The sequence below is a fragment of the Musca domestica genome, unplaced genomic scaffold, assembly GCF_030504385.1.
Source record: "Musca domestica strain aabys unplaced genomic scaffold, Musca_domestica.polishedcontigs.V.1.1 4, whole genome shotgun sequence".
In the NCBI taxonomy this organism is placed as follows: Eukaryota; Metazoa; Arthropoda; class Insecta; order Diptera; family Muscidae; genus Musca; species Musca domestica.
This window is the reverse complement of record NW_026712328.1, coordinates 19123144-19149296: the sequence shown is the minus strand read 5'-3', so window position 1 is coordinate 19149296 and position 26153 is coordinate 19123144. Positions and strand designations below refer to the sequence as shown.

The 26153-nt window shown below is 33.4% G+C and overlaps 2 protein-coding genes across 3 annotated transcripts in view; both read left to right on the top strand.

Moving 5' to 3' along the window:
- LOC101887830 (uncharacterized) overlaps positions 1-26153 on the top strand; it is a 227799-nt gene that overhangs the window by 16411 nt on the left and 185235 nt on the right. The gene's annotated exons all lie outside the window — the stretch shown is intronic.
- The window catches only part of LOC101887659 (syntaxin-1A), a 215056-nt gene that overhangs the window by 7026 nt on the left and 181877 nt on the right, over positions 1-26153 (top strand). For both annotated transcript variants that reach the window (XM_020039847.2, XM_059126938.1), the window contains one exon: positions 8140-9586. In XM_020039847.2, the coding sequence (XP_019895406.1) occupies positions 8140-8155 (16 nt within the window). In that variant the 3' untranslated portion in view covers positions 8156-9586. The remainder of the gene's footprint in view (positions 1-8139; positions 9587-26153) is intronic.

The following is a 26153-nucleotide window of genomic DNA, read 5'->3' as shown; positions in this document are numbered from 1 at the left end:
TACAATAATTTATTTTATTTTTTTTTTATATTGTATTTTTTTATTATTATTTATTGTTTTTATATATTTGTATATCAAGTTAGTTTATAAGTTTATATTTAACAAACCAACAAAAAATAAAAACAACAAGAAAGCTGCATATGTGTGATTAGATTGTGTGTTAAATTGTAGTTATCACCAATTTGGTTTTTTTCTCTATAAATATTATAAAACAAATTATTACGTATACAGAGTGTTTCAATGTGAATTGATGAAAGTGACAAAGTGCGGTAAAAAATAAAAAAAAAACAAATCAGTTGTGAGAAAAAATCACTAATTTATCCAATTTTTGATAAAAAATACTTCTTAGCTTAGAACATAGATGGTCTGTCAGAAATGCTGACTTATAAAACATACGTATGATAAACCTTGGCAAATAATAAGAGTTTTTGACAGAAACGTGGTGGTTGAATACAAAGGAAAATAAAAAAATGGGACATTTCATTGCTGCGTTAATTCAATAGATGGCGTTGGTAGTAGAAAAAATATGATAATATTTTGAAATATGACAAATTATGACACCAAATCATAACATACTATGTTACATGTTTAATAGGATTTTCGCTGATTTTTATATACATATTTGGGTCCATATCTATCATATCTTATGCTTTTCTGCACAGCTTAACGTAATTTTTTCGCGATGTCGGAATAACATATTTTTGTAAATTTTCTAATGCATTTTTTCAATATCGTCTTCAATCTATTGCCCGATCTTGTTCAATCTTTACAGTTTTATATCTTTGGAACAAAACGCCAGCCTCAGGTTTTAAGCTCTCTGAAGTAACTTTGCCATATTTGGAAGACTTACACAAGGAAACTGTCCTGTTTAAAATCAGCGAGGTTTCAATAATACGTCCTAAGCGTTTATCAAATAACTTGTGATGTATTACGTGGGATATTACAGTATTTTAAAAATTTATGACGTTTTATACTTTTTCTACGTTTTGTACACGTTTACAACTTTTCGGCAGTCAAAAACCTAAAAAACTGTCAAACAGACCATCCCTGACTTAGAGTGTCTGGGAATTATATTTTTTTTAGCACTTGCGCGGTTCAGAGATGTACTTAGAATTGGCTTCGGATATCTTTACCATTATTTTTAGTTGTCCTAAAAAAACTTTTGACAAACTCTGAACTCAATTCGATGTTTAGGCAAGAGGGATTAACGACCATTCCTGATTATTATACTTTCTAAAGATTTGACCCATAACTTTGTAAATGCTTAATTCCTTGTGTTTATGCTTTTTTAGGAAGAATAATAGCGATAGTGTATTGGTGAAGAACTTTGCTGTGAACTGTTCCAAACCTGAGTATAGAGCATCAGCCACTAAAGTAATTTGTAAAGTTGTAGTACAAGATTGGAACACATGCAAAATTTGTCCCTATTTCTTTCTCATGTTCACATTACCAGTAGTTGTTTTCGGGCTGATAGGCTATTTTGAAATTACTGAACATTAGTCTAAAATTGTATCCCCTATGACTAACAACTTGCAGCAATTTTGAATAAAGAGAGAATTTTTTTAAAACGTTGTTCAGATCGAACTTCATGGACATATTGTACTTGTAGATATCGGCCATTTAAGAATTTTTCCTCTCTGAATATAGCTAATGTTATCAAAATAAAGCAGAGAGGGCAACAGTTTCTCAAATGCAAAATATCATTAGAGTTTTAATATTCCAAATATTTCCCCGCTTCAAGCAAACAACTGATATATGAATTCATTTTGCAACACCCTGTATATATAGCAGTGCGATAAAACCAAAATAAAAATCTCAAGTAACAAAATGATGCTAAAATGCTTCCTTTTGATAAGCATATTCTAATATTCTTGAAAAAGAAAAATATCCAATTACAAAAAACAACAACAACAAAAAAACTTAATATTATATAAATTTCATTAACGAAAATAAAAACAAAAACACAGCAACAAAAAGCAAATAAACAAATATTGTAAACTAGTTTTTAGTAGTAGTTAATTTAAAATTCATAGAATTTTTAATTGTTTTCTTTTTCCCCCCCCGAAAAAAAATTGAAACAAACAAAAAAAAACATTGTTTAAAAAATTATACTCAAAAACAAAATCACTAAACAAAAAAAAAAACATTTTTCCAAAAAAAAAAAAAAAAAAAAAAATATTTAAAAAATAAAACAAAAAATTATATATTAAAATAATGAAAATTAATTATATACAACAACAAGCAAAAAATGCATAATTCTCGATATTTCAATAAAGTTTTAAAACGGACGTTTTTTATTGTTAAAATAAAACGAAAAGTAATAAAGTATTCCTCCATCCATTGGTTTTATTTCATTCATTTTGGATTCACGATCACGAAAGAAACTCACAGCCAATCAGTGAAAGAAAAGTTCAGATCCAGGTAATCAAAAAAAAAAAAAAAAAAAAAAAAATCCATTTCAAAACATTTGTTTTAGATTCTTGCTTTGTATTTTTTTCGACACATTACAGTCTTGTTAGATGTCATCGATGTCGATGTTGTTGTTTTTTCTCTTCTTAGCTCCTCTGAAGTGTAGTTCCATGTTTGTTGTCAACCGACCAAGTCGTGACCAATCCCAGTTTCTTCTCGTATATAAGTTTAGTTAACATGTATTATTTTTGTTGTATTTTTTAAATAACCGATTTTTTTGTTGTGTGTATGTGTATGTAATATACTAATTGGACATCGATTAACACTGATATGTGTGTTTTTTTCTTTTCATTTTTTTTTTTGTTTCACAAAACATGAGCTCGACTGACCTTATTTTGAAACACAACAAAGAAAAAATCAGCAACATGATTTCTCGATTGCATGTCGATTCTTTCAACTCATCATTCGCTTACATTTTACAACACAATAACAAGTAGGAATTTTTTTACAACCAGAGGACGTTTGACATAAAACTAGTGTCACATATACATGCACGATTTGTGTAGTGAAAATTACAACATTTTTAGAAATTATTCAAAATTATTAAAGGGCCTGACAACAGTCTCTTGGAAGATTCCGGCCATGTCCATGTGTTGCCGTGTTGTCAAATTCCGAAAGTTTTTAGACTTGCAGTAGTACATGACATATGTATTAGTAAAATATTCAGATCTTTGTGTGCTGCATTTTTCTCAGTCTGAGTATATTGGGTTCCATTTATTTTTAAGACTCCGACTGCTAAAAAAATATTTTGCAATATGTGTAAAATGCACAGTCAAACGCCATAATTTTTACATTTTTTTTATTTTATTGAATTAAAACAAAAAATGTCGGAAATAGCATCACATTTTAGAATACGTTTAGATTTATTCGAATTGTTAACCTTTGGCAAGAATTATGGCCTTCAAACGGTCAATGAAACCGTCACACGCTACCCGAATGTTGCTCTGCGGTATTTTGGTCCATTACCGGCGAAGCGCTTGCTTGAGGTGATCGACACTTTGGTATTTTTTAGTGCCAACCTTGCTTTCCAAAATACTCCAGATATAATAGTCCAACGGATTGGTATTCAGGGATTTTGGTGGTCATTGTGCACTGGAAATGAAGCGAGGAGCCTCATTTTGTAACCATTCTTGGGTGGCGCGTACTTAGAGTGATGGTGCTGAATCCTGTTGGAATGTCCAAGGTCTGCGGACATAATGTTTGCGTGGCCATGGCCTTAATATACCCTCCAGAATATTTTCGCGATAATATTCAGCATATTTTCTGATGCCACGGTATATTAATACGAGCGAAGAATATCACGGTAACGACCGATGGTACGAGACACAAAAGATTTATTCACATTTAAATGCTGGAGTGCTCTAACGATAACCACTTGTGATTTTCCAGCCGAATATAAAGAAATCACACTATCACGCTTGAATTCCATCACGAATAACTTTTTTTCTGAAAAATTCTCATGAAAATGTTTTTGTACGCTTGTAAACAATATAATGAGCTGTCACTGGAATAATTTTAACTGCTGTCGGACTAGTGGCTAAGAAATGACAGCTGTCTGAAGTTGTTTGCAGTTTTTTTTATTTCACCCTATACCACTGATACTTCGTAAGCTCATTATTTTAGGTTACGTTTCCATGAGAGTTTGATATCTTAGATGCTTCTATGTACTTGGTATAATCTGATTAAAATAAGACTTTATCTTTTGGTCCCTTGAACGATATCATATCGGTTTCCCAGCATTTATTCCAATGTCTTAACAATGAATTCCTTGATGACAAAAATGTATACCCATAGTCTAAACAACAAGATTTATGATCCTGCTACTCTGCAGCAGGGGAATGTTAAAAGATTGTGGCTCTTAGATTATTGACATTGGACAAGGTCTTAACCAGAAAATAAGTTCCTTCCATATATAATTAAATTTATTCATTGTATTTTTTCGGTATCAAAACTACATCTGGCTCAAATGCAAATCTATATTCATTTTTAGATATTCACTAATGACCTATTACAGAAACTTATTTCATCACTCGTTTAAACACTAATCTTCCATTATTTGACTAACTCAATGACTGCCAAGACTTTATTAAAAATCATCCATTCAGATTTTTTTCAAACTGAGAAGATAAATCAATTACTACGTAAAAATCATCGATTGTAAATCAAAGCTAACATGATTTGATTTAAAAAAAAATTAACATGATTTTGTTTTGAAATTTATTTTACTTCTTAATTTATTTTTTCTCGTTACTCATTTAACGCCATCACATACATTTAATTAAAATATTTATAAATACCATAACTACTACTAATACTTTTACAAAAAAAAAAAAAAATAATAATAAATAAATAAAATAAATAACCATTGTTACTAACATTAGTTGTAAATTTAACAAAAAGAAAATGTTTAATGTTGTGAAATAATTAAAAAAAAAAACAATATTAAAAAAAATAAAATAACAAAACAAATTACTAACTACAAATTAACACACAATAATATAGTTTCAATGATTTTTATGATTTAAATAATTCTATTAAAACAAATCTAATTTTACTTATATACATTTGTAAATTATACACTTTATGTAAATATGTATTATATCCTTTTATTTATTTTTGATATTAAGTTGTTATATCGCTCTGTCTATCTCTCTCTCTCCACTTTGTAAATAATATTTTCGAATCCGTGTAAGAAGTAATTTTAAAAACTGAAATTGTGTTTTTAACTGCATTTTACAGAATATTTTCATTCGGCTTGGGAGAATGCAGCAAAAATCCAATACCAACAAAGTCTATTTCAATGACCAATACAGCCCCTCTTTTCTATAAATATCCAGCCCTAGCTTTCCTATAAATATCCATTTCTATTTAAAATATAAGGAAATTATCTGCAGTTTTCTTGTAAAAAAATTAAACAAAGACCTATTTTTTTGACATTGACCCGCCGTCGAATTTCTAATCTGGAGATGGTTGGTTTGAGGATGCGCAGCTACACTTCAAAGACCTTTGGTCCATTGTGTTCATCCTAGGAAGAATAAAATTGATGATTATAGGAGACAGAATTGTTTATGATAGAGAAAGAGAAGGAAGGATATAAAGCGAGATTTATCGTTAGTAGGTTGGTCTGCTTAGCTTTACACAAATTTGTAGACGATAATGGGATCTATGTTTCAGAAGAACATTAGAATTTCTATCTCCCACCTGTGCTTAGTAGGTGTTAAATTGCCTCAACCTCTTCTTTATATTCACATAGACTACAGTAGTTAAGTACGCTGTTATCCCATGTTAAAGTCAGATATCTGATACTGCAGCGGCCAGTCACTACGCCCACTGCGATTTTTAGAGCAGACCAACCCATTGGACCCATTACTATGCCATGGTTGGTAAGCACTTCAATGTCTTGGAGAATTATCAATTACCATTCCGCTTACCAGGTAATACAAAAGGTCACTTAAATACAAAACATTTGTGGCAGTAAGTTTCTATTTGTTGGATTCAAAGCAAAACTGATTATTTGCATAAAATGACTCATTACCATGTAATGGTGCTATAGCATTTTAATATTTTAGATAATTAACAATGCAAGAGGTAACTTATAAATATTACCTTGTAATGAATTTGTGGCAGAAAATTTTCTTTTTGTTTTATTTCACAAATATCTGGTAAATTCGACAGAAAACTTAGATTTCAAAAACTGTTTTAATATTTTTGAGAATTACTAATTACCATTCATCTTACCGGTAATGCGAAAGAGAACTTATATGTTTTATCAAGTATTGATTTTGTGACAGCAATTTTCCTTTTTTCTAGATTGAAAAATTTGCAATTTGGATACAAGCCTATATAAATCACTGTTAATGAGTTTGTGGTAGCAATTTTCTTCCTGGATTTTACAAAAATTTTGTAATTTGGACAAAAAAGTACATTTAAATGACTGTTATTCGTAGGTTAGGTTAAAGGATGCGTGGTTGTGTAAACACTCCACTCGGTGACCTATTGGTCCATTGTGTTCATCCGAATTTAGAGAAGATGGAAGAATAGAGTAATAAGATGGAAGGAAACGAATAGTGAAGAAGCGTGAACTTGAAGATAGGAATGGAGAAGTTAGTAGGTTTGTATCTACGGTGTAATCAGTGTGTCGTCCTTAGCCATTTTTGTCTTCTGGCTAACTTAAGAATAACCGCTGGCTCGGTATCGGAGAGGAAGGACAAGTCGGGCAGAATCTGCTTACCCAGTAGCGTATGTCTCACTCCGATAAGAGTTGGGCAGTGGCAGAGTAAGTGCTCCACCGTCTCAGTTTCCTCCTCGTCCTCCACCAGGAACCCCCACCCCCAACTTGGAACTCTTGGCCTTCATGTTGCAATGTCCTGTAATTCAGCCCACCACAAGCTTCAAATCCAACTTCGTCATGGATATGTTATTCATAACTTTGTAATGATTCTAAAGCCTTTTAGTATTTTTGAGAATTGACAATGTTAACTTAGTAATTTTGACAAAAAAAGTCAACATTAATCATTACCATGCAATGAGCCTTTTAAAGAAGTACTCATAACTCTTTATCTTACCGGTAATGTAAACATTTCACATAAATATCTTACCTTGTAGTGATATTTTATTTTTTAATAAATTAGTTCAATGGCTGCAATATTTCAATATTTTTGTAAAACCCACATTTAACTACAATTTTAAAATTTTTAGAACCTGGTAGATGTTTTCGGTAATTTTAAAGAGAGATTTTTTAGTTTTCAAGATAAAATATTGACTTCTCTTTACATAGTTATGAAGAATTCAATATAACCCTGTAACATCAAAAACTGCCGCCGATTAGGTATTGTAACAGCCCAGGAAAATACATGCAACATAGAATTGACTCTCGTCGATCCAATTTTGGCTCAAATCCATTTGCCAATTGTATTAACGTTTGTCTGTCTGCTTTTCTCAAAGCAGTAATTTCCAGTATCGACTGGATGTAATGTAATCTCATTTAATTTCATTTATTTTCTTTCTATTCTCGTTTTGTTTTTGTTTTATATGTATTTTGACCCTAATGACTTTTTCTGCTTAGAGACATAATGGCAATTCTGTTTTCTATGTTGTCGGGTAGGTGGCAACATATAAAGACCGATACAATGTATGAGAGAGTGAGAGAGAGCGATAACAGCGTTTATTTTTTATTGATTATTTTTAAATCTGTAATTGGCTTTATAACAATTGCTTGTTAATAACCAACATCCTCAACTTTCCACCCAAGTTGCAGTTATTAATCTATTATTTTTCCTTTTTTTCCACATTCTTTTTTCTTTCTTTTCTTTATTTTTTCATTGCATTTATGATTTTTTGCTTTTTCATTTTGTGTTCATATATTTATGTTGTTGTTGTTCAACATCATTTTCCATCTCCACCTTTGACCGTTTTGTTTTCCTATTGCTACGAATACAATTAAATACATAAACTATTCTTGCATGCTGTTGTTGACATTTCAATTTTCTTGCTATTCCACCACCCCCTTTTTTCTTCTCCATATTGGCTAACAATAATTTATTTACCAACACAAAAACATAAAATTATGTTTGCTGCAATTAATTAATGCATTAATTGAAAAAATGTTGTGGTAACCCCACCAACAAAAACTTTTGTACAATTATGGAAAATCTTGTTTCCATATTATAGCATGTTATCCAAATAAAATAGTACAATTATCATTAATAGTTATAGGCGATGTCCAACACATTCCTCCTCCTCCTTGAGCCTTGAAATATTTATACATATTTATTCCAGCTAATGTCTGTTTTTGTCGAGAGAAAAAAAAAGAATAATAAACCAAAGAATTGTTTTTAATTTAAAACGAATTTTGTTTTTTTTTTATTTTATTTTTTGCAAGACATTTTCAGTATTTTATCTATTAATTTCAATGATTGGGATTTTTTTATTTCTCTGTTTAACACTTGGCAAGTTTTATTATCAATATAACATGTTGTAGCATATATGTACCTTTCACAATCCGGTTTAATATCAAGATTGCACTGTGAGTGCAACAACACCGCAGTGGGAATGCAACGTATGTTTGTTTGTCCTTTTCCCCAAGCAAAGCAACAACAGCAACATGCAACTTCATTTGAAAAAGAAGCCAACGTAAGCAACACAACCAACTCAAACTTAAACGTCAAACGCCTGGGAATGCGCAACACCTTTGTTGGACCAAATGCAATGTTTGGGTTTCCGACAAGTTTTCTGTTTTTTTTTTTTTTTTTCTTATTTCCTTTTCTTAGCACTTTTCTTTCCCACCACCGAACACACACACAAGTTCCTCCTAATACGCCCTCTGTTGCACGGTCATAATAAATGGCTTTAACACCATCTACACCGAAAGCGTGACAAAAAAAAACCAAACCACACCACAGCAACAACAACAACAACAGTTGACACCTACTTTTTTCGTACAACTCTCTGTCTGTGATTCGCATACACACATCCACACATTTGTTTGTCTTGTAAATTGTCCTTTGTCAAGGATAACAACACACGAACTCACAACACCCAACACCTACCCATATATTACTACTACTAACCACATTAACAACAGACTCTCAGCAGCGTGCACACTGTACAAAATGAATGCAAGACAGATGACAAGCACAGGTTGCTATTCCATGAACTACAACAACAACACCACATATCCATACCACTACTACTACTACTACTCCTACTTCTACTTTATGTTATAACAATAAATGGGGGAAAAGCTTTAACTGCAATGCGATTCAAACGCGGGTGTTGCTAACTAAAAAAAAACGAGGAGCAACTCTTCATAACCACCACCAACATGGCTTAGCCAAATGGCCAGCAAAAAAACCGCAAGAAATGAACAAATGTCACCAGTAAAATGTCTATGTCCAATGTTTTCTACGCATTCTCATCAAATCCTTACTACTAATACAAAATTTCGCCAGGAATCAGGTCCGAACTAACAACTACCACCAACTACCATATCTAACGTAACATCCTTTCTACAACATTTGCTTACTCCTACTTGACTAATCCATCAAGCCAAGACTAATTTAGACTGCAAAATAAGAATATGGGAATAGAGGCCATGGATATAGATTTGCATCAAGAGGTAAGTAGATTATATTCTATAGCCCACAAAAATTCGTAAAATATTTCTTTTGATGAAGCCGTTTTAAATTGTGTGAATCTTTTTGTACAACAAACCAACTTTAGAGCGTAATTTGCTTCTATTTATATTAAAAAAAACATATACTTTTTAAACAAATTTCCCTCATCGGGAAATATTTAACTGTAAATTAATAATTACACCAAATTAATGTTTAATTTATGTATGAAATATTTGGGGTATTTGGGAAATATAAATATAAATTTAATAAAAATAGATAAAATTAAAGCAATCAACTGATTAAATTGTCACAAAAACCCGAGGAGACGCTTGAGTAAGTCCTGACCATAAAATGGAAGAAATGCTCGATGAACTTTCTTAACAGAGCACGCATTTTGATAATAAAATTCAATGATTTGCAAGTGCTTTTCGTTCCATGCTTTTCAATTCATGGCTAAATTTTAGACCAAACTGAAGATATTTTACACGGAGAAAAGAGTTGCCAAAAAGATAATATATATCGCTATATCTTCTACATTCTTCTGTAGTATACCGCCTACATAGAATGATTTAAGGCACATTTTTATACCCACAGCCATATGGCTACAGAGGCTACATAGGCCAAAAATGCCTCATTCAAATAACGGTTTTAGACTCTAGGTCTCTTTAGACCAAATCCGCTTCAGGATATTTGGAGTCGATCTAGCGATGTCCGTTCGTCTGTCTGGCTGGTGCGCACTATACCTTTAGAACGGAGTATCTGATTTGATGCCAAACTTAGATCGAGTTCAGAGATGGGCAATATCGGTCCACTCCTTCTGGTACCTCCCCCACAAAATTTCATCATTTTCAAAGAAAATAATTTACTGCACAGAAAGAGAAAGAATAATCCGAATTTGCTCCAACTTGGGATATCCTAATATTTGCATTAGTGTTAGGTCAGGTACGAAAATGGGCAATATCTGTCTTCTCCATCAAGTACCTCCCCCACAAACTGTCAAAATTTATAACTCTTATAAAATGTGATGTAAGAGTCCAATCGTCTTCATATTACACACATCAAAATATTTTTATTACTCCAAGGTCTTTTGTGAAGATGGAATTTATTGGTCCACTTCTTCTGGTACCTCCCCCGCAAAGTTTTGAAAAAGCAAAACGATTATAAAATCCGAAATTAGCATCCGGTTCTCTTCAAATTACACATATCGCAATATTTTTATAAATCCACTATCTGGTCTGAAGATGGGATATATCGGTCCACCCCCTATTATACCTCCTCCATAAAGGGTCAACATTTTGAGTACCCATGAGGCTCATAAAACACGAAATTAACAACCGATTCCATTCAAACTTTCAATATTTTCATCAACACAAGATCTGTTATAACAATGGTAGATATTGGACCATTTCTTCTGGTACCTTCACACATCCAAATATGTTTGCTAACGCAAGATCTGTTGTGAAGATGATATATATCTGCCACTCCCTAACCCACAAAGTGTCACAATTTCCAATAATTATAGTTGTCATAAATTTCGAAAAAAGTCGGTGATGCTTTACAATTGGCTATATCTAAATATTTCTCTTAGCCAGAAATCTGATATGAATATGTAATTTATCGGAATTTATGATTTCAAGTGTTCGAATTCCTTCAAATTTTGCACATACCAATATATTAATCTGTATTAGATGAAGTATGAAAATGGAGTACTTCGCTCCGCATATTTCCACATTTTCCAAAAATTTGCACATATCTCATATAAAGTATAAGAAGTACTCGAAATAGGCCAAATCTGCCACGTTGTAATATTTATATTAGGTCAGATACGTATTGTTAAATATTGGGCAGCTGCTTTGGAATCTCTCCCATAAAGGGTCCACACTTTGAATAAGCACAACTCAAGGCTGGGGGTATACATCTGTCGGAAAAATCGACTGATACTTTTTTACTTGTTAATAGTTTAACTTGTAGAAGAGAGAAATGTGAGAGAACTTCGTTGCCCAAAAATTACGGGAACGAAACGCTATTAAAAAAGGCAAAAATAAATCGCAATCCTTCAAAATCAACGTTTCAGTCAATGGCAGTAATGATACAATTCTGTACTTAGCCAGTTTAAAAAAAAATAATTCGTCATTTTACCCTTTCTCTTTTTCCCTGGGAACAGAACTGTATGAGTTTTGTGGACATTAATTATTTTGTGCCAAAGTGCCCTCCTACTTATTACCTTCCTTATAAAAAAGTTGTTCGTTTTCCTTCAGATAATTATAAAACTTTCGGCGTCGCCTAATTGAACGTATTTATGTGTGCCGATTCATCTTTCAACATATTATATTTTAAGTATTTCCCTTTAGAATTCTTATGATATCAGATTTATACGATACTGACTGAAATCTTTAAGACTATGCAGTTTTTAGCAGTTGTTACTACTTACAAATCAACCTACTAATTCATTATTTTTAAAAGGGCATGTCACCCGAAGAATGTAGTTATACTTTGGTCATTTAAACACGTTTTGTTTTATTTTATGAATTAATGTGGCTATCCTCTTTTTTACTGCTGGTATGAACTCGCAATTTTCTGATTTTAAGTAAAATACACTATACGCCACGGTTGCAAACATTGAGGGCTGTTTCAAATCTTACATTAAAAGCTCATCGTATTTTATAATGTTTTTTCCGGCATTGAGTTTGAACTCACAACCTTAGGTTTTGTGCTGACTTCACTTATTACTTGGTAATGAGGATTTGATACACAACTCTCTATTTTCAATCTATTGAATATACAGAAGGTATTTTGTTTACATTACCTGGTAATCGATTCGTCGTCTCATATAGCTTTCATAAAACTGTGGAGCATATTTACTTAAGGACCTATCGAATGTTTTGAAAGCATACAATTCCCATTGAAATCTTTAGAAAAAAGGGATTATCTTAGGTGTGCGTGGAGAAGTTTTTTTATATGATTTATATGTACAAAATATATAATCTATAGTGTATAAAACCTACATACACACGGTCTTTTACACATTGGAATTCTAAACCATCACAATACACCTAATATTGTCAATATTTGAAAGCAAAGTTGAAGTCATATTTGATTTCAATTTATTATTACATTTTATTTGCCCAGACAATTCATTTCACTTTTCCAGATAATTTATGTGTGAGTCATAAAATAAAACCAGTTTCTCCTCTTAGATGTACAAAAAAGTTGATTTTAATTGAATTTGCATTTAATTCGTTTAGCACAAATTCTATTGAACTTGTGTGTGCTCATTCGTACGTAATTGATGGTTAATAACTTGATCGTTGCTGCCGTTCTAATGAGAAAGAGAAACAAGAGAGGCGGTGGACACAGTCATATGCGATGACAGACCATGTTTACATCTGAACGACATTAGGTGTGTTCGCTATATTTTCCATTAAATAATACTCAGTAATATGTTCTGAGAGTATACTCTCTCTCTCACGTAGAAATATTATGAAGGTTCGATTACTTTTCCGACCTATTTCATTTGTACTGACCTATTGAGTAAACGAACATCCGTAAAATTCGTACAAATTATCGAGTAAACAAAAACTCCTTTTGCAAAAATTTATCGATCGCCATTCGATAAAAAACCTGCTAGAAAACAGCTTCTCAAAAAAAAAAAAAAAACAGCAATAATTTGCAAACTCTCTCTGACTCAACTGACAAATTCGCTCTCTTGACTCTTTTTCCCTTACTGAGCTTTAAGGTTATGAAACAGCATTTGGCAATCATCTGTAAAAACATATTACAAATTATTGGATAAACGTACACACCTATTGTTCGGAATTCGAATTGTATTTGACCATTATATTTCAAACAAGTGGGTTAATAATTTTGTGTAATTGGGATTATTTGAATTAATGAACGGGAGCGATATACAACAAGTGAATGAAAAGTATTCTTTACAATAATACCAATTGGATTTTATTACTTTTCCCTGGAATGTCGCTATTATGAAATCAATGTTTTTGTAGACGCTAATTTCTTTCACGAAATTCCGCTAAAATCTAAAGGCTTCCCCTTGCAGTATACATTTCGGACTGTTTATTTTTATTCTAAAATTTCAAAATGATTAATTAGTTGCTATCAATGGGGTTTTCGCAAATTTTAAAACTTTTTGTCCATTTCAAAGCCAAAAAGTTCATTAAAACTTCTAAGACTTGACTAATTAATGACTTTTCATTGTACATGAAGAACTGAAGGAGGAGTAAGTGGGATATTAGAAAAGATACATTAAATGAATTACTCATTACAAATAAAACCAAAAATGTTTTGTTTTATGAACCAAGCTAATGATGAATCATCCGGGGATGGCATGATTAGTTTTTTTTCCATGGATCCTCTACGAAAGATGAACAATGACGGAGGGAGGCAATGTACTTCAAGCGTAAAAGACAAATAGCAACAACAACATCATCATCATCCTCATCGATGACAACAATCTCAATTGAGAGAACGAATTCACTTAACCCTATGCCAAATTCCATTGACGTCGAAGTTTTTTTTCTGTGAAACGTTGGCAAAACTTGCCGAACATCGGACCATTGTTTGCATTTTGAAGTTGATAATTTAATCAGAAAACAAAAATAAAACGGATGAAGTTTTGTTTTTATTTTTGCACTTGACGTTGATGCGAAGAGGGGAGATAACAATTTGTTTATTGAACAGAGAACGAGCGACAAGTAACTCTGCGTTACTTGTTAAAGGTTGCTAGCAATATTGAGTTATTGAAATGTATGTGGATGTGTCAATTAAGACATCTAGAGAGAGAGAGAGAAAGAGAATTATGAATATACACTCTATATACAGGGTGAGATAAAAAAAACTGCAACAAAGTCAAACGCCATAATTTTTACATTTTTATAGCTGTATTGAATGAAAGCCAAAAATATCGGAAAAAATCATCAAATTTTAGAATAATTTTAGATTTGTTCGAATTGGTCACCTTTGGCAAGAATTATGGCCTTCAAACGGCGAATGAAACCGTCACACCCTGTCCGAATGTTGCTCTGCGGTATTTTGACCCATTTCCAACGAAGCGCTTGCTTAAGTTGATCGACACTTCGGTATTTTTTAATGCCAACCTTGCTTTCCAAAATACTCCTGACACAATAGTCCAACGGATTGGTATCCGGAGATTTTGGTGGCTATTTTGCGCTTGAAATGAAGCGAGGAACCTCATTTTGTAACCATTCTTGGGTGGCGCGTGCTGAGTACGATGTTGCTGATGCGATTTTTCGGCCACTGAGTCTCTTTTCTTTTTCTTGCGGTGTAAGTTCTTGTACTTTTTGGAATTTCAATGGCTTTGCCACGAGCTCATTTTTCAATATTTGCCGTATGGAATAATGCGATATGTTAAGGTCACCAGCCATTTTTCAGCCACTGCGACGCGGGTTTCGATCAATTCGCTTCTTTACTTTTCTAACAATTTCTGTTGATGTTGCGGTTTTCCTCCGTCCACTTCCTTGACGTCGGGCTACGTTATCACTATCAAGCTTGAATTCCATCACGAATAACTTTTTTCTGGAAAAATCTGACCAAAATGCTTTTGTTCGCTTGTAAACAATATAATGAGCTGTCACTGGAATAATTTTAACAGCTGTCGGACGAGTAGCTTAGAAATGACAGTAGTCTGAAGTTAGTTGCAGTTTTTTCATCGCCTCCGTAGTGTGTGATAGTGTGATAGTCGGTCACTTTTAAGTAGTTACGATTTCCCAAAATTTATAAGAAACTCATTATTTGGTAATAAATTGAAGCCAATTGTCCCGGTATTTACTCCAATCCTTCCCGGTATTTACTCCAGATTTTTTTACTTTGTTGGATATACTTCTTACCTTATTCAGCCAATCCCTTCTCACCGTAACCAGACTAAATTTTAAACTCTAGTCACCGCCTTAGTACCATGTACAAGTGACAACATCAATTAGCCACTACATATATCAATTGTGTTTTTGCTATCTTTTGTAATCCAGACCAAACTAGAGCAAAAAAAAAACTATTTTTATCAAACAAGAAAAAAAAAAACAAAATAAAATACCACAAACAACTTTTGCAATGAATTTTGTGTGGCTGTGATTTGCTCACAGTCATCGTTGGGTGTCATCATCGCCAGCCAAAAACCAACAGCTAAAAGCAAAGTGATGTAAAGGGCGTTAACAGCCGACGTGAGTTGCACACACATACACACACAATATGAATTACACAAAAAGAGCTATGAGGTGATTGAATATTGAGTTCATTTAGTTCACACGATGCCGATAAACATATTCTTCGCACAGATTAAGGTCAAATTGTATGAATTATGAAAAGTAAAAATTGTGAACGGTTGGTTTACAGAATTACAAAACTGGAATAACCAGTTTTACTTTTCGAAAAGTAATACTCTGTCACGAAGTCATCATGTATTTCGTACAAAGTTCGTAATCCACTGCTTCTCAGTTCTTCGATTTGACACAACAAGTAAAAAAGCCGTAAGGGCAGGGCCGAACTTTGAATACCCTCCATCATTTGCAACGAATTTGGCAAATATCTATTACGAACTTTAAATACCAAATTTGAAACAATTCCGGTGAATAATTTCGCTAAAATCATCAAAATACCAAATATCGGGAGATATCGTTGTATGGAGGCTATACGAAGACGTGGGCCTGCACAGACAATTTTCTGTCATAGGCTGAAGTATTCATTACAAATTTCAAATACCAAATTTGAAACAATTCCGGTGATTAATGTCGCTAAAATCATCAAAATACGGAATATGAGGGCTATACGAATACATGGGTCTGCACAGACAATTTTCTGTCATTGACTGTAGTATTTATTACAAACTTCAAATACCAAATTTGAAACAATTCCGGTAAATAATGTCCCTAAAATCGTGAAAATACCGAATATTGGGAGATGCCGTTATATGGGGGCTATACGAAGACATGGACCTGCACAAACAATTTTCTGTCATAGGCTGTGGTATCCATTGCGAACTTCAAACACCAAATTTGAAACGATTCCGGTGAATAGTGTCGCTAAAATCGTCAAAATACCGAATATCTGGAGGTACTGTTATATGGGGGCTATACGAAGACATGGACCTGCACAAACAAGTTTCTGTCATAAGCTGTAGTATCCATTACGAACTTCCTGAAAAAAAAATTGAAAAAATGCGGTGAAAAATGCTTTGGAAATAAAATTGCCAATGTAAGTCGGCATTTTTGAATAGCTCCTGTCAATTATGGACGTCTGAAGACCCTATCCACATTTTAAATCTGATTGGAGTTAAATTTAGATTTTGAAAGATTTTTATTTATGACCCAATCGCCAAATTTTAAGGATTTCAGCTCTGCCTATCAGAATCTAGCGCCGTTTTATACTTGTTCGAAGATAAAATTTCTATTTTTATCAAGATCTAATCAGTACAATATACACATCACATAATATGGTTTAATCATGAATCAGATTTATGATTTTCTTTTATCTAAATAGACTTACTATAGAACAGGAATGTGGTATTACTCATTCGTATTCGAATTTGTGTGTATAAATGTAATATGTACATTTGTTCGATGAAATAACATTATACGTATCACAAGAATACATTTAGAGAAATATTTTTTTTTTTTTAGAAATTTTGAATTCATAATTTCTTTAATAAGAATAACTTTTATTCAAGGGAATTAATGATTCACACATTTTGGCCTATGATTAAGATAATAAACTTTCGCAAAAACTTTTAATATTTTAGAAAATTTAAATTCTGTATTTCCATTATCTCAGCTACATACATAATAGCATTTATTTGTTTTGATTCATTTGCTGCAAATTTTTTGTTTATCACTTAATTGCACACTTCACATGTGATATATTATCTCTCTCCGTTTTCTTTTTTTTTTGCCGTTGATTATTCATTCACCTGTTTTCGATAAGATGGTTTATTTATTGTTTTATCAACATTCATGCCTACGTATTTCAATATCTCAAATTTCCAAAGTCATATTTCCAAGCCCATGTTATTTACATATGACAGCTAGCCATCCGTATGTATGCTCAACACTGACGTATGCAAAACATCGACAAAGATAAAATACCAACCAATGGCAACTCGCTATGATGGGGCAAATTGGCAATAAACGTGGTTGGTTGCTTGCCCACTTCCATAGTGTGGGTGAAATGACAATGGACAACGGTATCGTGTAAACACACAAAAATAGGTTAATGCCACCAAATAAATAAAAACAGCAACAACAGAAAATGTTTAAAACATTGTCATTCAAGTGTGTATACAATTAGTCATATGTTTCAATGTTTGTTGACTAGTTTTGAGCGATAAAAGAGAACCCACATGGAAAAATTATGATAACTGAAGAAATTAAAGTTGTTTGACTGGGTTGGAACTTGTGTAAACACAACTTAAAAATTACTGTGAATTCTTCGAATTCTAACAGGTGTAATACCTAATTGTTGTAATTCTGAAGGGGAAATCTATTCATTGTCATTCCGTTTGTAACACCTCGAAATATACATTTTAGAACCCACAAAGTACATATATTCTTGATCAGCATAAAATTCTATGTCGATTTAGGGACGTTTGTCCGTCTGTGGAAATCACTCTAGCTTTCAAACGAACTGTAGTAGATTGGTAAAATTTTACTCAAATGTATATTATGTCTGCAGTACTTTTGGTATTGAAAGTGGGGCATGTAGGTCCACATTTTTGTATAGCCCCCATATAACGGTACCTCCCGACATTCGGTTTTTTTTTTGAAAATTTTAGCGACATTACTCACCGCAATTGTTTCAAATTTGGTATTTGAAGTTCGTAATGGATACAACAGTCTAAAACAGAAAATTGTCCGTGCAGGTCCACAAATTCATATAGCCCCCATATAACGGTACCTCCCGATATTTGGGATTTTGATGATTTTAGCGACATTATTAACGGGAATTGTTTAAAATTTGGTGTTTGAAGTTCGTAATGCAGCCTATGACAGGAGATTGTCTGTGCAGGTCCACGTCTTCTTATAGCCCCCATATAACGTTACCTCCCGATATTCGGTATTTTGATGATTTTAGCGACATTATTCATCGGAATTGTTTCAAATTTGGTATTAGAAGTTCGTAAAGAATACTTTCAGCCTAAGGCAGGAAAGTTGTAGTGCAGATCCATATTTTGGTATATCCCCCATATAATTGTACTTCCCTATATTAATGATTTTAGTCACATTATTTACCGATTTTTTTTTTTCTTAATGGAAAAGTTGCCTATGCAGTTCCACGTCATCGTTTTGACCCTAATATGACGGCTACATTTGGTATTTTTAAGATTTTTAACGGATTTTTTTTGAAAATTGCCAAATTCGTTCCAAATGGTGGAGGGTACTCAAAGTTCGGCCGGGTCGAACTTACAACTTTTTTATTTATTATTAATGTGCATTTTGATAACCGGTAGGATTTTGTAACATTATTACACCATAGTCCCAAAAAGATATATATTTTATTAATTTAAAAATTAAGTTCAGTTTCAAATGATGTATGAATTCCATTAAAGAAAAAAAAAACTAAATAATAACCAGTTTTGTCTTCTCCTTATGCATCCAGCAGTACGTTGTTTTTGTTTTGCTTCCTCTTCTTCTCCTTCACGCTGGCACCACTACATCATGAAGTAGTGGTCTCTGGCGTTACGCTAAACTTCACATAACACCGCTTATTGTTTATGTTATGGCATTTTTTTGTTGATGTCTGCTGTTGATGTAATACTTACACGCAAAACCAACAACAACAACAACAATATCACTCGAATACATATCCGACGAAGAAATGTTTAAATTTAAGCTTCATTTCTTATGTTGTGAATTTGTTTCTTTTTTTCATTTCATTTTTCTCCCAAACGATTTTGTAAAAAATACAAATTTTGTCTAGGTAAACTTACTACGCGTTTATTGTTGTGGCGGGGAATGGTATTGTTTATGTTTTTTTTTTCTTTATTTCCATTATTTTTTTATTCATGTGTCTGGTCTTCGTGTTTTCAATGGTGGGTATCTATGGGAATTAATCATTCGCATACTTGCACATGTGTAGCCATGGCTATGACTCAGTTTTCTTGATTAGACAATGAAAATACAACAACCAAAGCAGCAACAACAACACCATAAAGATTCCATTTGCGAGTTTTTTAACACTCTTTACAAACAATACTCCATTTTTTGTTTTGGCTTACTGCTTTGTTTGATTAGAGGAAACATTATAATTTCTATTATTCTCTTTCTTTCTCTCACTCTCTGTCTTTTTGACAATCTCATTCTCAGAGATCCACATAAATCCCCCGTTTTTTATGACTTCGTATGCAAAAACAAATCAGGCGTCATTGTTTATCCACATTTCTTGTTAGTACTGGTGTTGTTTTATTGTCTTGGCCATGTATTTGTTTATAAATGAAGGCATTTATTTATTTACTTTTTTTAATAACAATTTACAGTGTTGAGATTGTTTATTTCGTTTTGTAGGTATTTCTGACTTGAATTTGTTTATTTATCTTTAATGGTTGTCATAGTATTGTTGGCAAACAAAATCTCTGCATTTGTTAACTCTTGCTCCCTCATAATCTTCTTATTAAAAAAGAGACCACACAAACAAAAATTAAATGCCGCAGACAAGTGTTAAAAATTTATAGACAAATAAATGATTTTGCAAAATGTTGAGGAGCTGTTTTTACACATTTTTTATTGTCGTTGTTTAAATGGCGAATAACAAATGAAGTCATCTTTGAAATGTTTTGGGAGTCGTCATGTCGGTACTTTAACATTTGTTTAAGTGTTGATTTGCAATGATCTCATTTGTAAATGTGCTCTCGTTGTCTCTCGAAATAACTCTCTGGCCATTGAGTAGGGATTTACAGGAACACTGACAATATTTGGTATTAGGTTATTTGAATGAAGCTATAATGTATGCCATTTTGCCAATATGAAAATTCAAAAATGTTGAGTTCTAGTGACAAATGAGTAAAAAATTGCGATAAACCAAATAAACCTTTAAAAAGTAATGCACCTTGCGCATTGCTAGTAGGGTAACAATGGATAATTCGTATAAAGCAAAATAATATACCAAATAATGAGTAACGCCGGCAGAGAGCATGCGCGTCCCACCACAAACCCGAAGCCTGTGAATTTGTTATTCAATGTCGACAATTAAAGAAAAAAATAATAAAATACGATGAGCTGTAGATACTGTTGTCAGACCTTTGACAACTTTTATGCTTGCAACAAAAGAACAGAGTATAGTTGCTTAACTACAAATCGTAAGGTTGCAAGCTCAATGCCAGCAGGGGGTTATTACAGTTATGAGATATTTATAACGTAGCCTATCCAACATGTACCTTTCTATGGATCTGTCACCTGGAAATTCCACATTTTAGGTATAGACCGCGGGCACTGCGATGCTCCCACCAGGGTGCCAACACCAACTACTAGGCTACATCCAGGGGTACTAGGGGTATCTGGCACCCGCGGTACCAGAATATAGCTTCCTCGTAGCATCGCTACCATTAGTTGGTCTCTAAACAGTCCGGGACGCACAGCTACACATGAAACAAAAAAATCATTTTGGATTAAAATCGAGCAAATCTGAGTCGAAGAGGGTATCCGATTTGGCTAAAACTTGGCACAACGTTATATTTTTGAAAAATTTTTGTCATACTTCTTCCATCTCAATATTTTTACACATATATTATGCGAATATGAGATCTATATCTACATCTATATATGATGAGATCTATATCTTCATATAAAGTGCTGGGTGTGGTCGAAGCTACTCGGTATTTTATTATTGCCCTAGTGAACCTTTGCCTTATATCTAATGCTGCAGCTCTGTCTGGGAAACGAAGAGAGCTAGTCATTAGAAAGTTATCTATACGAGGGATGTCAATGGATCCATCTTGTTGGCAGTTGGGCGCCATGTTCCATCTTCTCCTCGAGCTGGTCCGAGACTTGAATACATAAATGACACGCATTTCAAGAAGTGGCTCATACTGTCTGGCTCTGTGGTATACGAATTTGTTCTTATCCTTGAAGGTAATCGTTTTCCTTTGGAAGTATTCGGAGAATTGCTCCTAATATGTATCAAACGTGAGTTAGTGTTCACTGCATGTATTCCAGCGGTGGCGATAAATATATCGTCCACATATGCCAAAAGCAGGTGATTTTTGGCCGCATGTGGCGTATCTCTAGGAAATGTAATGAAATTGAAAGGATCAATGAGATACCTTTATGGCATCCCGGCATTTTCAGGCTTCTCTGAACAAAGGTCCTCTTCAGATTTTACCCTGAAGATGCTTGGCGTTAGGAAACTTGTCTCAAGCCTACATATATTGAAATCGAAACTAAGCCTTCTCATTTTAGATTAGATTGCGTTTTGCCAAAAGTTTTAAAATGCTTTCACAGAATCTAAACTAACCTTAATTGTGATATGTCTGTTGTGTGAAGTGCACTAGTAACAAAAGCCCTTAAGGTCATAAGGGATAGTGATGTTAAGTGGCCCGACTTTAAGCCAAATGGACCCGTCCAATTGTCTTTTATCACACAAAGAAAAAAAACTGCCTCGCTATTACCATTCCGCAATGGCTTTAAAGTCTTACATGTTGCCATTGCTACTACAATTCATTTACACATTTTTTTCACACAAACTGACGACTGTTATTGTTTATTAATTATGCAAAAATATCATTTACAATTTCAATTCATTCATTTCGCTTTTTATGAGCTCATATTTCTGCAAATACAAAAAAAAAAACAATAACTGCAAAATCCGCAGTTTATTTAATATTCGGAAGTTCATTCGAATTATCATTCATTAATCCAAAGCAAAAACAATAGCCGAAATTTATCAAGCTCATTGAAATGTGCATTCATGCGTTCATATTGCAAATTTTCCAAAACCTTGAGTAGTAGTTTTTTTTCGTAACATGACTGGCTGAATGTCGGTTTTTTATTTCTTTATGCTGGAAATTGAATATCATTGTTGATTTGTTTGTTTGTTTCTCTCTGTGTTTTTTCAACATCTTTCAATTTGCAATGAAAACAATGGTTGCTATGTCTTGATGACTCACTCATTCCACTGTGTGTGTGGCCCTAACTTACCATAGCCATGAACTCCAGAGTTTACTATTTTTTCTTTTGCCTTCACCAAAAAATTGTATTTGGAAAAAATGTTGTTTCCAAACAAAACTTTCATTTTTTAGTGTTGGGTTTTCTTTTTCAACAACATTATTAACATAAGCTGCTGGAACAGCGTTAAGCGTCATGAAGTGCAAGCAAGCGGCCAAGTACCAACGTTATCCGGCAGCATCGAAGTTTGTTTTGCCATATTTTAAGTGTGTGCAATCTTTTTTTTTTGCAATTAACCTTGTGTTACGTGTTGTGTATTTGTGTGTTTGTGTGTTTATTTTGACTTTTGAGTGTTTCTTTTTTGTTTCGTTTTTTCGGATTTCTACAGAAGAAAATATTTAGTTCCAGAGCAAAGGAAATGAGAAATATAACAACTTTTTTTCTGGGCAGGTTTTGCGAACTCCGCACCCTTTTACAGGTGAAAAATTCACAAAGACTTGTCAGACTTGTCAGCATTGAAGTCGCGTCAAGTGTCAACAATTTCACAAGAACAAAACATTGGATTTTTCGCACACTTGATTCGCCGAGTTCAAGTGTTGGAATTAGATGTGTGTTTGCGTTGAGGCCCCAACAACGTTTGAAGTGAAATTCACAGTAATTAGTTAAAATTATCAAGAGGTTTCCAAATGGTTTTAAAGAAAAAAAAAATAACTTAATTGTTGCTGCATTAAAATGTAAATTCCCTCCCCCCACAAAGGGACAAACTTTTCAAAGAAAATAGTTAACTGCATAAAAAGCAAAAAAAAATAAATGTATCCAATTTTGTTCAGACTTTGCACATCTAAGCATTAAATCAGCTTGAGGCCAGGTGAGAAATCGGTCCACTCTTTCTAGCATGGATTAACATTGAAATATTCCTTCCTCATGTCATTATTTTCCTATATAAAAACATGGGTGAAAAGGATTAAACTGGTCTGGTACCATCACCAAAAGACTTGAAAAACTTAGCAAAAAAAAAGAAGGTTGGACCCGATATAGTTCAAACTTTGTGCATAGTAATATTTATTTAATAGTGAGGTGCGAAAATGGACAATGAGAAATTGTTGTACCAAAAAAGACCGGAAATAAATCTTACATAGACCGAAATTGGAAAATGTTAGTCGAAACCTTCTTATCCCTCCACCAAAAAGTTCAACATTTGGAATATTAATAATTTTCGTAAATGTGAAATCAATGTCCGGTTATCTTAAAACTTAGAATTTCCAAATGTTTTGATCAAGCTCGAGTACCCGACATTGTTAAAGTTCTTTATCAGACTTGGGCCAGGTGTAAACAAGGAAAATATTGCATCAGTGTTTCTCATACCCTAAGGTGTTTTCGTACCCTCTCAAATTGTCACATTTTTCGCATGATCAGATGTTGGTTCACTTCTACTGGTACCTCTTTTTTTGAAGATTTGTGTGTTTAGTGCACTGACGCACTGGGACAGTCGTGCGGGGCCGACCATGTGATATCCAACAAGACTACAATATGTTCGAAGTCCCCTTATGTCCAAATCGATTTTGGAAGTTTTCTTTATTCAAATAATGTCAAAGAGCCCAGATGTCCAGATGTTACCTTTAGTTTTTTTGACCCGGGGAATTTGGCCAATATTTCTTAGGTATTCAGAGCAATTTCACATGAAAGTTGTGGTCCATGTTACAGCTAAAGATAATCCAATGGGCATCCATAATGCTACACTTCTTCCCTATCTATAACTCTTTTCTGATGCGAAATTCCGTGCCGATGGGGTTTCAATTGTGGCCTATAGGGCGACTACAAAATTGGAAATTTTAAAATGTTTTAGTCCACTTGAACCCTTAAATGTACATCTTAAGAACAATAGTATTTAATTCCGACCCTAACCCTACCCCCATACAAAGTTTCGGAACATAAGATATTTACTTTTTTATTGGTATATTTTCCGCCATTTTCTTAGAGTTTATCCTTTTTTGGCAAAATACCATTCCGAATTGATGGGAATGTGAAAATCGGCCCAGCGGTTCTCTTCTTGGTCCGATTTCTATGGCTATTAGCATTAGTTTAATGGTCAGAAGTGACTTAAAAGTGAAGTGAATTAAAAATATCCGCGGTTTAGTGGAAATTTTCGTATTTTGTTACGTAAAATTTGCGGTTTTTTTTACCCATTAAATATTGCCCGATGACGGCACAAATTCTTAGGCTTCTGTCCAGTCCTAAATTTTCGCGTCGATTGGTTCATAATTGTGGCCTATAGAGCCACTGCGAAATCAGGAAAACTTTCTGTTTTTGATCCATTTCAACCCCTAAATATTGTGCGATCATTTCCAAAAACAATAGGGTTCTGTTCTGACTAACTTACCCCACTTCCATTTTCAATTTCGTGATTGCGGACCCACAGACGGACATACATAACTAGATCGACTCAGCTCGGTGAGATAGAAAGATCCTTATATAGTTCCCTATGTGGGGTAACATTATTTTTAGGTGTTATAAAATTTTTGGCTCAATCAAACTTATAATACCCCCAAAACATAGTGTTGTAGGGTATAAAAACTAAAATGGGTATTCGGCAAGAGTATAAACTGCTCGACTTCTAACGTATTTTAATCCCCCTCGAAACTGAGCAAACGATTTTCTCGTAATTTTATAGTCCAAACCTGGCACGTCCCAATATTGAAATCATATTTATTTAGGTCCGATACGAAATGGACAATGATGGCCCATTCCTTCGGAATCTACTCCATAGAGAGTCCACAATTTGAATAATCATAACAGAAGTCAAAATACATTAAAGTATTTGAACATTGGCTGAGGGTATACATCTGTCGACAAACCCGACTGATACTTTTTAACTTGTTTTTTAAATACCCGGATTTATGACATTATTTGGAATCGCCATCTTTTAAATGCAAGCAATAGCTTGTGAAAACTGCGTATGATTTATATTGAGACCCAATCAATCATACGTTATCCCCGCCCATTTTAAGTATTGTTACTTATACGCTCCAAAATAAGTTAATTTCCTCAAGGCTCAAAATCTTGAATTCCATCGATGATTAAGAACTCAAAATAATAAAAAAAAAAATAATTGAAATATGCCCAAGGGTTGGGTAATGTAATCTGAAATTCTGTAGCAATCTTAAATTGTAAGCCATTGGAGAATATTTCCATGACCATGATTGGCCAAGCAAATTTTCCATCTCTGTCATGTTTACGCAAATGAGAAGGAAGGGAATGAACGTGCTCTATTTGACTTTGTTTCAATCAAATTTCTGGTTAGTTAAGCAATTTCTTTTGTCTTTTTAACTTTCTTTTTTATGTTCGCCTTGCTTTTTTCAAGACGGCATTGCCATTTCATGGACATCCTGTCTTCAATAGCCATTTTTTCGATTCGAATACATTGAAAGTTATTACTTTGTGTCTTGTT